The sequence below is a fragment of the Coenobita brevimanus genome, chromosome 92 (genome assembly GCF_032717465.1).
Source record: "Coenobita brevimanus isolate Jiangsu-jjx chromosome 92, ASM3271746v2, whole genome shotgun sequence".
Lineage (NCBI taxonomy): Eukaryota > Metazoa > Arthropoda > Malacostraca > Decapoda > Coenobitidae > Coenobita > Coenobita brevimanus.
This window is the reverse complement of record NC_137045.1, coordinates 33,562,469-33,578,209: the sequence shown is the minus strand read 5'-3', so window position 1 is coordinate 33,578,209 and position 15,741 is coordinate 33,562,469. Positions and strand designations below refer to the sequence as shown.

The window sequence follows — 15,741 nt, the reverse complement described above, 5'->3', positions numbered from 1 at the left end:
AACATTGAATATAATGGCGGGCATCGGAGTGGCTTTGTCGACGTGTAGGAGGGAGAGGGCTTGTGGAAACTGTCCCCTTCTGGCCAGCACATAGAGAAGACGCGAGCGGGAGAGGATGCTGCCATTGAAGCTCCCAAACGTGGAACACATGATGAACACGGGCATCGTCCACGCCATCATCTTGAGAGTACGGTTGGCGAAGGTCTGGCAGGGAGAGTTGGAAAGGGTTTTATGAGGAAAGGGTAAGTGAAACAAATGATCTGTACTTTAAAAGGGGAAAGTGGATGGGAGTTGAGGTCAGAGAGTGTTGTGACATCCATATCTTTAATTTCCAGTCTTGATGTTCATAGTGTGTACTGTGAACGAAAGAATGTTAACGATATGTATAAAGTTTCATTCACTAAACATTGTATCAATGAGCGTACTTTCTAGCTGAAACGGGTAGCTGTAATAGGCGAGGACCCTTGGAGAAACATCTTTTTTCTTGTGGTACGGTGCAGACAAAGTTAAATGTAGAGTCGTGCCCCCGTAAACAACACATACGTCACTTGTACGTGCTTGACTCACGGCAGCAACTGACGTCCAGAGATGTAGATTCCTTAGTTAAAATTGTACCCTCAGTTTTGTCAACTTAAACATGTGTGTACTCGTAACCAAGTTTTGGCTTATCATGAAGATGTTTAAGTAGTAGTTTTTTGGTACTAAATTTTATAATTTTTAGACATGTTTGTACCTGAGAGCTAAATAATATCATATGGAAAACAAAGCAGTGACTACATCTGTGTATTATATGTACAGTGTATGTAAGGTCAATGGATAATCACTGTGATGTATATCAGTGTACAGTTGTGGTCAGTGAATATTTGTCTTTATCTGTCTACCTAAATCTATTTCAAGATGGGAAGGCGGACGGGTGTGGAGGTCCGGGGGAATTGTGTTGATGTGGATGTTGGTGAGGGTACTGAAAGATAACCTCTGAGATGATTTGGCCATGTGGAGAGGGTGGGGAATGAGACACTGATTATAACAGTGAATGTGGATGAGATGCGGGATGGGGAGGAAGACCAGGGATGAGATGAAGTGGAGAGATATGTGAGAGAGGATGAGTCTAAGTTGGAGATAGAGCAGCCTGATGATAGACAATGTGACATAGAGGCGATTTGTTTGTGCCCACCTCTTTCGGGATTAAGGTGTCTCGTTACTGATAGATATTTAGACGGAGATAGATAGATGGATAGATAGATAGATAGGCAGTGTGATATAATGTGTCATATGCCAGGTAGAATAAGAGGCTTTGAAACATGTTTGAAAATTATGTGTATTATATTTCAACATTTTCTTCCACGTTATTCATATCTTCTTAATATCGACAAAGCTTGCATCAGTTACACAAAAGAGGATGTCGCAAATTAAATCACTATGGAAGAGGTGTCACGATTTCCCCACCTCATCAGAGACACTTAAAATACTGCTTCGTGTGTGGAAAGGATGTTATGGAGAAAAGAAAACTGAATGTGGGGATTATGTGGAAACTCTATGCTGAGAGAAAGTTATAGATGAAATTACATATGTTTAAATGAATTCATGTGTATCGTGTGTGTAGAAAGGAAATTATATGTGAAAATTATTCGTGGATAGATACTTATGTGTTAATCATGTATGGCCAGATAATCGTGCGTGCAAATTATGTGTGTAAAGAAAATTATCTGGAAACTGAAAAAAAAAAAAAAAAAAATCTTAAAAGGAGGGGGAAGTAGAGACAATGCATAATTAGTTTCCCCCTCACAAAAGGAAAATAATATAGAAAATACTTGAGCATGACCATACAAACACGGACATGCCAGCACAGACATAGCAGCACTGCCATACCAACACAGACACACCAACACAGACCAGTACAGACACACCAGCGCAGAAACACCAGCACACACCATCAGGACCTACCAGCGCCACGGCCTCTGAAGCCACCATTTCTTCTGGGGTGAGGAGGACGAGGTAGGCTGCGTTGGTTAGGGTGTAGATCAAGGTGATAAGCAACATGGAGATCAGGATGGCCATGGGTAGGTTCCTGAAATACACGGCATAAATAGGGGGCTTATTTTTTTGGCTTAGATTAATAAAAGCCAAATCAACACGGATCTAATTTTCATCCATCACTGGGCTAGAAATACTGGTGAGCTTATAGGGAAAATGGTCTCCTTTGCACTGTAATTGGCCCTTACAGTGGACACCCGTCATGGAGTTAAAATTAATGATAAGATTATGGGAGAAAATGACCTCACTCTTACAAAACCCGGATTCTGTACCTGGTCACGTGTCGCTCCTTGTTTTTTGGCGAGGAACGAGATAACTGTCCTCCCCCAGCTGCCCTGCTCTGAATTTGGCCCCTGTGGACTTTTTTTTAATTATTTCCAAAGTAGAAATTCCCCCGGAAAGATCGCCGACTTTACGAGACAGAAGACAAAAGAAAATTCGCCAAGTGTACTTAACACACATTCACTCAAGTGCTTGTACAGTCGTGGTCATAAATAATCACGTATCCTCCTGTACCCCGTGCCTCAGGCTGGCTCATGGGTGGCAAGTCACGCTGGAGTAAGAGGGGCTGAGAGGGAGGGGCCAGAGAGAGAAGGGAAGGTGGGTGGGGAGATGAGTAATGGTGCGGGGGTTTAGTGAAGGAGGGGAGGGAGGCTAGGTATGGAGGGGGGGGGGAGAATGATATGCTAATTGGTGATCACATTATTTGCCTGTTTTCTTTCATTCAAGGCATGATATAAAGGAGTTAACATTCGGTAGATAATGCTGCATTACACCTTGTATAGTGGCGTCAGATAAAATGCTGTAGATAGTTGGTAATATCAGGGGCTGGCTCGATCGTGGGAGCCAGAGAACGAGACTATATGGGCTCGCCTCCTCCTGCACACCAAGGACGAGTGGGAGCTGTTTAGACAAAACCAGCAAACCATCAACAACATTGTTTCCACGGTGCCGCGAAAACTGGAAGAGGTTATTAAGGCAGGAGGCCACTGGACTAGAGTTATTAAGGCTTTCCTGGTTGTTTTGGCTTGACCAGTGTCGGTAAACATTGACATATACATATTTTGGGAGTTTGGGTAAGATTTTGTTTCATCTTCCTTCTAACAGCTTATGAGAGATATCGTTGTTATATCCACCCATGTGCACAGACATCAAATTTATTTACCTTTTATACACAAATATTTTAAATAGTCTTTTCATATAGAGATGTCATAAATTAGTTGACATGATGGTGACTGCATTGAGGGAGAATATAGCGAGAGGATGATCATATTTACTGTGGACACAGCCGTGTCAAAGGTTGCATATGATATTTAGCTCCAAAATTTAATTACATGTAATGGTAGAGGACGCTTCTTTTATAAACAAGTGCTCGTGGGCCCTTCAGGTCCCTCGCACTTGCTCCTGCGGAGGGCTCTCGCGTTTATGTGCTGCCCTAGTGTAACGTTGTCAGTTGGATTTTTTGCAGCTAACCAACTGATCGTGTTATTTGCAGCTTCGGGAATGGAACCCATGTTGTCCGAACGCAAGTCCGAAGTACACACACAGACACACGGCTACTCCTACAGTTTATTTCAGTTCTATTATGTATGGGCAAAAAATTCTACGGAGATCCTATGCTGGGCTCAGGGAGCAGCGTTTTTTGGCCAAATTGTGATCGCTCAGTAAATATAGTAAAAGTTTTTCATTTGTGATGGGGCCAAGTTTTTTCACATCAGCGATTTTTTTTTTTTTTTTTTTTTTTTTTTGTGCTAATTTTGGTGCGATTTGAATATGTGGTTTCGGCTGCCCAAAATACACACACACACACACACACACACACACACGGCTAGTGTTATAGTATATTAGACAAGTCAAGAAGGAGAGCAGTGGAAATGAGTTACTGGAGAGGAGCATGTGGAGCGACATGGAAGGACAGGTTGACGATTGAAGAAGTGAAGGAACGTTGTGGGGTGGATGTGGATGTGGTTGAGAAGATTAGGAGAAACACTCTGAGGTGGTTTGGACATGTGGAAAGAAAGGAGAATGAAAGACTGACTAAGAGGGTGTATGTAGATGAGGTAGAGGCAAGGAGAGGGAGGGAAAGACAGAGGATGAGGTGGAAGGATGGAGTTGATAGGTATATGAGGGAGGAGGGAGTGAGTTGGAAGGAGGGTAGTCAAATGGTGGGTGACAGAGCGACTTGGAAGCGTTTTGTCTGCGGCCACCCTTTACGGGATTAGGGCATCGGGATATATATATATATATATATATATATATATATATATATACACACACACACACACACAAGTGTTCGTAGGCCCTTCGGGCCCCTCGCACTTGTTCCTGCGGAGGGCTCTCACATTTATGTGCTGTTCTAGTCTAACGTTGTCATTATCGGCCGTCAAGGCGACATCGAAGGTCCCATGATGGTCCGTTTATGTGCTGTTCTAGTCTAACGTTGTCACTTGGATTTTTTGCAGCTAACCAATTGATCATGTTATTTGCAGCTTCGGGAATGGAACCCAAGTTGTCTGAAGGCAAGTCCGAAATACACACACAGACACACGGCTACTGCTATAGCATAATTATTTTAGTTGTAGCTATGAGAAAAAATTCTATGGAGATCCTATGCCGGGCACCTGGAGCGGAGTTGTTTGGTCAAAATGTGATCGCTCATTAAATATAGCAAAAGTTTTTCAATCGTGATGGGACCAAGTTTTTCACATTATCGAATTTTTTGCGATTTCTGTGCCAATTTTGGTGCGATTGAATGTGTAGTTTCAGCTGCCCAAAACACACACACACACACACACACACACACACACACACACACACACACACGGCTACTGCTATGGTATATTAGATTACGGAAATCAAAACCATCCAGATTCCACTCTGCATCAGAAGTCAAAATACACGGATAAACACAAATATCTGGTTCCGTACTAATGTTTCATCTGTCACGTCAGTATATTTTTCTCACAAGCCAGCCCTTGATATCACCACCTATCTAAGGCTTGTTATCTGACGCCGCTATACAAGGTGTAATGCAGCATTTCCATCCGAATGTTAACTTCTTTATATCAAGAAAACAAACAAATTATGTGACCACCACTTCGCATATTCTCCCTCCTCTACTTCCCCTCCCTCCCCTCCTTCACTCAAACTTCGTACCATCACTCGTTCCCCCACCCACCTTTCCTTCTTTCTCTGGCCCCTCCCTCTCAGCCTCTCTTACTCCAGTGTGACTTGCCACGCATAAAGGAGCCAGCCTAAGGCACGGGGTACCGGAGGATGGGTGACTATTTGTGACCACGACTGTACTTCGATAACTAGGTGGCTGGCGTGATGTGGACAGTGTTAAGGTCCTTTCACCGCAAGAAGTCCTTTCAGGGTGGGGCCCACCTGGTGAATCACCTCTAGCGATGCTGCCAAATCAACCTTAGTACATGCCTCTCTCTCTCTTATATCCCATCTATGTGCTATTTGAAATTGTTTTTTATATTCTGTTTATAATAAAGGAAGCTATAAAGTACATTGAGTATCACTTTTTAGAATTATAACAACGATTTGAATGAATTCTATGACACGTGGCAGTGCTTTTTTCCCATGTTCCCACGCCGAGGTCGGCGAGGGACCCAGGGTCAGAGAGAGGATTAGGCCTACAGGGGAAACCTCTTAAAAATAAAACGTGCCTAGACTTTTACCTCATAGGTGGTGTGGAAAAAAAGTTGAAAATAAATAATAAATATATACAATATACATACATATAAATATATATATATATATATATATATATATATATATATATATATATATATATATATATATATATATATATATATATATTTATATATTTATATACATATATATATATATATATATATATATATATATATATATATATATATATATATATATATATATACATATATATATATATATATATATAGAGAGAGAGAGAGAGAGAGAGAGAAACAGGTGGGATGGGGGTAGGTAGGGAGACAGTGATAATCCGATAATTGGTGGTCAAATTGGCAACGTCGCACTCGGGGAAATCCCAAATCTGCCACACCCTGAACGGACTTCTTGCTGCGAAAGGACCATAGACTAAAACTTAATGTCACCGCTAAGCAATACTCCCGTCACGATCACGCTACGCTGGCTTGTTGGTGCGCTGTGTAAAAAGTTATCTTTTTTAAGACCTCGTCCTTGAACATTACAGGTGAGCATTGACTGTATGGAGGGACCTTAAGGACGAACATTTAACTCTTTTCTGTACCCTTGGAAATTGATCGATTTCCCTCAAAACTGGGTTCCTTCATCCTTACCTGAATTTTAAGCTGTCCACTAAATTTGGTTCAAGAAAGATCAAAATTGTTTAAGTTGACCTTAACCTATGACCTTGACCTCTGATATACTGTTCTGAAAATACAGTTATTGCATCTGCGGCTAATTTAAAACACTTCCAAGTTTATCCAAATCGAATAATAATTGAGTTAAAGGCCGCACGTTTGATCTTGTTCTGTGACCGTGGTTCTTAAAGTGGGAGCCATGGCCCTTAAGGGGGTCACAACAGGATTTCCTTCGAGCCATAATGGGCTAGTGTAGGTAGTAAATCAGAGGGTGTCTGCCTTACACTCGGGTGAGGGGGCCACGTGTTTGTGAGGGGCTTGAGTGAAAGCTGAACGGGGAGCCACGAGGATGTTAAGATCCCCACAAGTGGGGAGTGAAGTGAAAAAGTTTGAAAAACACTCTAGACTCTGGCGATTGTTCTCGGAACTGAATTACTTCACCCTTTCCTGTCCCTCATCCCTACGACCACATTTGGTAAAAATATATCAAAACTGAGTTGGCTTTGTCGTATGTTTCTTTTGCCTCTAAATTAAACACTTGTTCCTCTGATGGTCCTCAGTCATTATGCCAAATATATATACCATACAGTTTTACATGTAATATTGCTAACCGACAGACGGATAGACAGATAGCCAGAACCAAATCCATAACACCCTCACACTTAGGTGCTCAAGAGGAAATATTTGAAAAACAGGATATGTCATCGGATGAAACTGGCTAATCCATTTATAGCGATGATATCCTATTCATTACCTCGGCCAGCGAGGCTGAATGGAGGTTACGTATTCACTCGCGTCTGTCGGTTTTGTAGAAGATACCGAAAAATAAAGTTACTGGATTTCAATGAAGTCTGGTGGATAAGTGGGCAGTGGGTCAAGGAAGAGTTGGTTAGATTTTTAGGTGAATCTCAACCCGGATGCAAAAGTAAATCATAAATTTTGTTGGTGTTGGCGGAGGTATGTGCTCTCTGAATCACCGAGGGCAGACTATGAACATAGATTAACACACCATGTGAGACTGAACGTATTCGTCAAGAGGAATTACTGCATTAAGTGGTGCCATGCACAACAAAACTCCCCCGACTCAACCACCTTCTAGTCATAGTCTCCCGAATATCTGTGACTTTGACTTCTCAAGGTCACTTAAGGTCAAATGTCAAGGTATCAAAAACCCACGTGGGACAGTCCTAGCATGTATTCAACATGGATGGTGGGTGTTAGCGCCGAAGTGGCGACATGTAGAGGTGTATGGCATGTAGAAGGACTACTGGGCCTTGGGAGCAGGCTGTGAAGCCTATGCCCAGAGTCGGACACATTAAAAAAAAAAAAAAAAAAAAAAAAAAAAATCAGGGAATAAAGGCATGCAAATAGACACAAATTCTACGACATGGCAGTGTGGCAGTCATGTCATGAGTACTACTAGATGTCTGTGTGGCATGGGAAAAGGCAAGGAGAGGTAGTGCAATGGATGCAATTTCGTCCGAGCATTTGCCATAAAAGTATCTGTAAAATAATTAACAGGAGACATATTCCTTCGTACTTGTTGTGGAGGTAGTCTGTAGTTGTTGGGTTGTTGATTATTCTTATGCCTTTATTTTGAAAATATCCCAGCTGTTTTAGTGCAACCACTCCACATCCATTTCACCTGGTGTGCAATAATCGATCTCAGGACGCACATAACTGTCGTAAGTTGCAGCTAACTGCTCGTCAGTGAAGAAGTTACGGATCCTGTGCAATAATCCATGTTTCTTTGTGGCGGTATTAGCAAGTGAACTGACGTTAGAGATCCAACTGAGAGCATTGTTAAGAGAAACTCTAACTTAGCCTAAATTGCCATCTCTTCACCTTCATGCTGAGTTGTTACAATAGATTAAAGCCAGAATATGATGTTAGCCATGAAGAAGTGACTATGGAAGAGAAGTAGAGCCATAACATTGTCTTTCTGCAAATAAGCTATGTGAGATAAGCTGCAAAATGACAAAAATTGAGCCACTTTAGAGTAATGAAGATTAAGTATTGTATGATATTCAGCATATGAATTATGGATTCTATCCTCTTTTCACCTTAATTTGGCCTAAATTTTCCTCCTGTTGCAACTTATTTCACATAGCTCAGTGGTGGAAAAAGGTACTGCTATGGCTCAACATCCTCTCCATAGCATTTCTTCCTGGTTAGCATTATATTGTAGTACTAATCTATTGTCATAACCCAGCATTGCAGATTGAGAGAGGGCAATTTAGGCCAAGTTAATGTAATAGGATTCGCCTGTACATATCTTACCTGTTCTTATTCTTTATTTCCTCCACCACGTGACAAATTTCCTCCCTGCCGGAAAAAAAGACATAATGAATCAGGCATCTTGATGGATAGACAAATAGACTGATTAAGATATAGATAGATAGATAGATGGACAGGCAGACGGTAGTAGTAGTAGTGGTAGTAGTAGTAGTAGTAGCAGTAATGGTGGTGATCGTAGTAGTAGTAATATACCTACTGTCAGGCAACTTGTCCCCTTAGCCCCGCCCCCTTCTCTGGGCTGCAGGTAAGGGGGCGGGACTAACAAGACAAGTTACGTGGATGCATCTATAGAAGAAGTAGTAGTAGGAGGAGTACTGTATTTGCAAACCCATTCTTATCTAGATGTGAACCCTATGGACTGCAGATTGAAATTTCACTCCTTTTGCGGCTCACCATCCTCCTTAAGGGAGATAGGGAAGGGGAGGTCTGTATAACTAGGCAGTGGATCCATCCGTTCATATCAGAGCCACCACGTGAAGGTGCCCCTCTACAGCACCTGTACATGGATGAAACCCCTACACACCTCTTTAGTTATTTTTTATACATAATTATAATCAGTAAAATAAATAAATACCGCACTTCAGCCTAATATTGGTTGTCATAATGTACTGTACTGTATTATGTTATTCAGGTGTTTTAAAAGCATAGGAACACCTACCTGATTAATAAAGGACTTAACATCAATCTGTGAAATGCCAAATTACAGTGACCTGTAGTCGGCCTGTTTTCATCTGACGGAACCGGGTCACACATCGTGAATACTAAGTCGTGACAGCAGAAAATCGGTGCCCCATAGTTATGATGTAAGCATGAATCTCCTTGGCTACCTGTAAAATTCGCCAGGTGGGGTGAAAGGGATTAAGGGTCTCTGTTAGATGAAAAGAAACCGACGTGGGACTGTGGGCTTCATTACACGTTTTCTTTGGTCATTTATCCTAGACGTACACCACAATATCCCGTCATTCATACTAAGTTGATATTAAGAGGGTATAACTAACACACACGAGAATGTTGACTTGTAATACCGGTAGGCAAAATGGGTAGCTAAGGAATACGTATTACGGAGTCTGCAAATAAAGTGAGAGTACAATTTTAAGTTTGAGAATCAGTACAGTAGATTGTCAAGGCGCATTCCTACCTACCTACACACACACACACACACATACACTAAAAAGCAGAGAATCGCTGATCAGAGATGCAGCAGACAAGAAAAAATGCATGATTATCTCAGGTTTGAAGGAGAGACACACACACACACACACACACACACACACACACACACACACACACACACACACACACACACACACACACACACACACACACACACACACACACACACACACACACACACACACACACACACACACACACACACACACACACACACACACACACACACACACACACACACACACACACACACACACACACACACACACACACACACACACACACACACACACACACACACACACACACACACACACACACACACACACACACACACACACACACACACACACACACACACACACACACACACACACACACACACACACACACACACACACACACACACACACACACACACACACACACACACACACACACACACACACACACACACACACACACACACACACACACACACACACACACACACACACACACACACACACACACACACACACACACACACACACACACACACACACACACACACACACACAGTTTTTAGTTTTTCTCCTCAACTGAGTTTGCCAACCTACCATCCACTGTACGCGAACAAACTCTGGTAGAAGGCAGAGCAGATGGCAGCAGCGGTCCAGTTGCTATCGTGGAAAGGGTTGCGATAATTCTCGGTGTGTCCATTGGCCAGGTGTTTAGTGCCGGCTGCTATGATCACCAACAGAGCCACCACCTTGCTCGCCGTGAACACCTTCTGCACCTTCACCGCCCACTTCACGTTCACGCAGTTCAACCACGAATCAAAGGCTAGTGAGCAGGGGTATTGTTTATGAGCTTTGAAATGCTGACTTATATACTTAAAGCTTGATGGTGTGTTTCATGTCCTAGTTTAGCTCCCTGGCCCATTTTCAAAAGCAGACTTGCAGAATTTACGTGCAGGCTGACAGTACAGATCTTATCTTAGTTTACTAGTGAGAAGTGATAATTTATATGAACTCTGAAGCAGACCTATATACGTGCAGCTTGAAACTGTGGTTCTCATTCTAGTTCAGTTCCCTGGTACATTTTGAGAAGCAGACTTACTGTATACATGTGCTGCTTGACAGTGTTTCCTGGTACTGCATTTGTATTTGCTAATTAACCTAAGCTTAAAACTTCTTTAGGGTTGATCGCATATACGCTTCTCTTCATTTAGATAACTAACAAACATTTCACTACGAAACCAAGCCGTTTTCTGTAACCCAGAAAATTGCATACTACGCTGGGTGGTAACCATATGACCAAATGAAGCCATTTGACATACCTAGGGCTCCAGTCTCTCGGGATTTATATTGGGAAGATCATACTGCCTCTCTGGTAATATCTGCTTCCAAGAGATTAGGTGAGCTAAGCTGACCCCGTGCCTTCTTTATCCTTGCACAGTTGTTTGTTTACAGGGGTTTTATTCGCCCCTGCGTAGAGTACAACTCTCATGTGTGGGGAGGCTCCCCACAATAGGCTACTATTCATCTCAACAAGGTAGAGTCAAAGGCTTTTATTCATATTAGCTCTCCTCCTCGTACTGGCTCCCTTCAACCCCTATCTCTTCATGGCACTGTTGCATCTTTATCTCTTTTCTGTCACACATTCAATGGTCACTGCTTCTCTGTATTGTAGCTTGTATTTCTCCACCACTACGGCGGGTGCATAGCACCTGTCTAGTAACAAACTCTCATCCCTTTACTTGCCAACTCTCTAATGCAAGAATTAACCATTCCTCCCAGTCCTTCGTGTATACAACAGGCCAGCTCTGGAACTGTCTTCCTCTGTTTGAATTTCCTACTGCCTATGACCTCCAATATTTTAAATGCAGTATGTACATCTCAAAATGAAATAAACGGGATTTTTTTTTTTTTTTTTTTTTTTTAGGAACAGTCTTGGGGGTTCTGGTCTTTGGATGTTTCTTCCTTGCATTAAACGGGGATCTTTGCCAGGTTAACATCAGAGCATGACCGGACGCAAGCTGTAGTTCTTTTTCCTTCACATGATTCTGATTCCTGCCGTTCTGTTGTATATTTCACGTAAGTCAGTAGCAGAATTTGAAAATTCTAAGGGCCAGTATTTTTTCCTTAACAATTAATTCATGAACAGCTTCACATTTTAATCTATTGTTATGACTCAGTAAGAAAGCTATTGTTATGACTCAATACAGAAGTTGAAGATATGGCAGCTTTAAGACGTGTACTCTCGTTGGTGAAGGAAGCTCCCTAACCCTCTTCCTAAACGACTTACAGTATTTTGCTTATTACTCTCCTCTACCCTCTTCTATTCCTTTAAATTACTCTAATGCCACCATACTCAGCACAAACAAGATATAAATCGATATTAACTGGCCATATCCAAAAACAAATCGCTAAGGAAGAGGTGCCTGGCAGATTTTACAACCGATGAAAGGATCTTGGGTCAGATTAAAATGAGAATCTGAATAACTGACCTATAAGCACCAGGGCAGTGAGGGTCATTGGCAGTTCAGGAACCTCCTCACAGTTTGGCAGAACAGCGTGGACCAGGTAGGAGGAGAAGGTCAGAGCGCCCACAGCAATCCCAGCACTGTTCCTCACCGCCACAGTCACCCACCCGATAAGAAACGCCAGCAGGGGGCCAAAGGACTCCAGAAGGTAGGTGAACGAGCCCCCACTCTCAGGAAACATCGTGCCTGTCGTGCAGTAGTTGAGTGTACCAGAGTGAACTAGAAAAAAGTGGATGACATATTTCCACACAGTAAATTAAGGTCATCATCCAGCAAACATAATAGCCTTATATAACACCGCTAATTAGGCAGGTCGTAACAGTTTATACACATAAACACACACACACACACACACACACAGATAGATAGATAGATATAGATATAGACATATTAAAAGACGAGTTTCGAAAAGGATCCGACCGTACTCTTTTCTCGTAAACCAGTATTAGCAAGGGGATGCGACTTAGTGGACCGTGAGCTTCAGTCACTGTGTATGCATGAATATGATCAGCACTGCCACCCAACTCAGTCGCCGGGGAGCATCGTGTGTTTGAGGAAGTGTACATCTTGTTCCACGCATTTTCGTTGTATTGCGATGACTGAGTGAATCAAGCAACATTATTACATCATTTCGTGATCAAAACATGGTAATATGCAGTTTGAAGTCATCAGAAAAATTCAGCAGGTTTTTGATGAAGCTATGGGTAATATGCAGATTAAAGACTAGCATAATTGCCTCAAAAATGCTTATTATTTCGAGTTACCAGAGTGTTGTTCATTACAAGCCTCTCTAGAAGGCCAGACAATCAATAAAGAGTACTACCTGGGAGTTCCCCGTTGTCTATAGATTGCAAATCATCAAAAGAGAAGAGAGTCAGGGGAGGAGCGAGGACAGGCAGCTCCTCCAGGATAATGCTGCATCCCACTCATCCCATTTCGTCTTTTTTTTTTTTTTTTTTTTTTTTTTTTTTTTTGCCAAATAAATAATAACACAGGTCCAGCAGGCTCACTAGTAGCCTAACATGGCTCCCTTCAACTTTTGGGTACTTTCTAAACACAAGATGGCTCTGAAGGGTTCGGGATTTGATTGCTCTAATGAGACTAAGAAAAATGCAACAAAGACCTTGCTGGCGATCCCCAGAACTGACTTTATAAAATGTTTCATGGCAGGACCGCTGGGCTATGTATGTTGAATCTAAGGGGCATACTTGGAATGGGAAGTCTGAACACACTAAGGCTGTTGCTTTCTGTATCATCAGTTAATGGTTGGATACTTTTCGATCAGACTGTATAGATAGATAGATAGATAAATAAATATAGATATAGATAGATAAATTGACAGATGTGTGTGTGTGTGTGTGTGTGTGTGTGTGTGTGTGTGTGTGTGTGTGTGTGTGTGTGTGTGTGTGTGTGTGTGTGTGTGTGTGTGTGTGTGTGTGTGTGTGTGTGTGTGTGTGTGTGTGTGTGTGTGTGTGTGTGTGTGTGTGTGTGTGTGTGTACTTACACTAGTGCTTGCCCTGAAAAATTTGCAGGACTAATTAACGAGCTTTCCGTCACAAAATGTTTGCACATATCGTTATCTTTGATTCCATCCCGTTATTGAGCCCACAATGACCAATTCCAATAAGAAAATCGAAAAAATGATTATCACGTGTCGAGATTTCCTACAATTTTGCACTATCTCGTTGCACGCCATCGCCATTTATATCGAGAGAGAGAGAGAGAGAGAGAGATTTGACACTCTCTGGACTTACCCCGACCGAATACAAATAGAATTAAATAATATCTATTAACATTCTCGTGAAAGAAACGAACAAACTCACAGACAGACATACACATTACACACTCAGCTTGACATTGTCATTTAGATTTATTTATTCATTTATTCATTTATTTATTTATTTATACATATCTCTTTAAATATCCATATATATGATTCAGTTACATCAATAGCCTTATAGCCTTTAAAGGATAGCCACCGCACCTAACACAGTAAATAATTCCAACAGTGAAAATATCATACAAAAACTATAGGGAAAAAAATCATTCGGAAATCTACAAATCCTATGCATAAGGAAAAAGATGTCATACTTACCAGCCAAACATAAGATGAACAATAAGGTTTGACGCAAAACTAAGCAACACATTAAGATTATACGTAAAGATATATTTAACTCCGATGAGGTAACCTAGAGGAGAGAGAGAGAGAGAGAGAGAGAGAGAGAGACGAAGAGGAAGATAAAGAAGACAAGAACACTTAGGAAAAAAAAGAATAGAAGACAAAGGCAATGGCAAAGATAAAGTAGACAAGAAAAGGAATCTACCCAATTCAGCGAAGCATGGAACCTAAGATGTCCAGATTAGCGCAGCTCGGAAATATAAAATCCTGCCTAAGTCTGCAAAGTATGAAGGAATAATACCTCACTCAGCAACGCATAGGAAAAATATTATCCAAAAAATAATGATGTACATTTACGTCAGCAAAATATATTCTAAGATATAGATGAATAGATAAACAAATAAATAAATAACATACCTAACTCAGCGAAGCACAGGGCGCCAATGGTGGCCATGATGCCGGAGAGGGGCCACACCACCAGGGCCAGACCCGCACTGCCCGTGTACCATATAACACCAGAGGAAGACACGAAGATACCTGATCCTATGACTATGCCCATGATTATCGCAATGGCCTCTATCAGTCCCAGCTGCCTCTTTAAGCAGACCACCTCACGGACTCCAGTGTCACCCTTATGGGGCCCAGGGTAAGAGTCATTTCCCTCTGTTTCATTCTTCAAGGGCATAGGAAGATTTTCAGTTTCCTCTGTCTTATTCTTAGAGGACACAGGAAGAGTTCCATTCCCCCCTGTTTCATTCTTCGAAGACACAGGAAGAGTTTCAATTCCCTTCGTTTCATTCTTCGAGCAGGAGGGGAGGGTTATAGTGCTTCCTGCTATTTTACTCTCCAGGGACAAAGAACGACAGTTATCCCCTTCTGTTTTATTCTTCAGGGTCACAGGTCCAGTCTCAGTACCTCTTGTGTCACCCCCTACAGACATGGAAGTACTCTCAGTGCCTCGTGTTTCAAGCTTCTTGTCGATGTTCCTCTGGTCCTTTGTGTCTCTCCCTTCCGAGTTGGTCATATTGGTTTTGTGGTGATGCTCGGGTTGGCCAAGACCTGTAAAGCATATAGAACGTTGTAAAATTATCCTTTTTCACAAACACAAAGCAGTGACAGCATATCCCTTTTTATCCCTTGGAGACGTAGGGGCCTAAGGCTTGGTTTTATAGTCCAGTACATTTATGGGTAGATGGCAAGCATACTTCCCTTGGGCATGAAATAACAGCCAAGCCTCCATTCACTTCTTGAAA

The 15,741-nt window shown here is 41.9% G+C and overlaps 1 protein-coding gene across 1 annotated transcript in view; it reads right to left on the bottom strand.

The window, feature by feature from the left end:
* LOC145412190 (Y+L amino acid transporter 2-like) overlaps positions 1 to 15,741 on the bottom strand; it is a 34,568-nt gene that overhangs the window by 6,881 nt on the left and 11,946 nt on the right. The window contains exons 2-7 of the mRNA XM_080282119.1: positions 14,906 to 15,547; positions 12,334 to 12,555; positions 10,442 to 10,667; positions 8,652 to 8,696; positions 1,945 to 2,068; positions 4 to 204 (exon numbers count right to left, since the gene is read on the bottom strand). Of these exons, the coding sequence (XP_080138245.1) occupies positions 4 to 204; positions 1,945 to 2,068; positions 8,652 to 8,696; positions 10,442 to 10,667; positions 12,334 to 12,555; positions 14,906 to 15,547 (1,460 nt within the window). The remainder of the gene's footprint in view (positions 1 to 3; positions 205 to 1,944; positions 2,069 to 8,651; positions 8,697 to 10,441; positions 10,668 to 12,333; positions 12,556 to 14,905; positions 15,548 to 15,741) is intronic.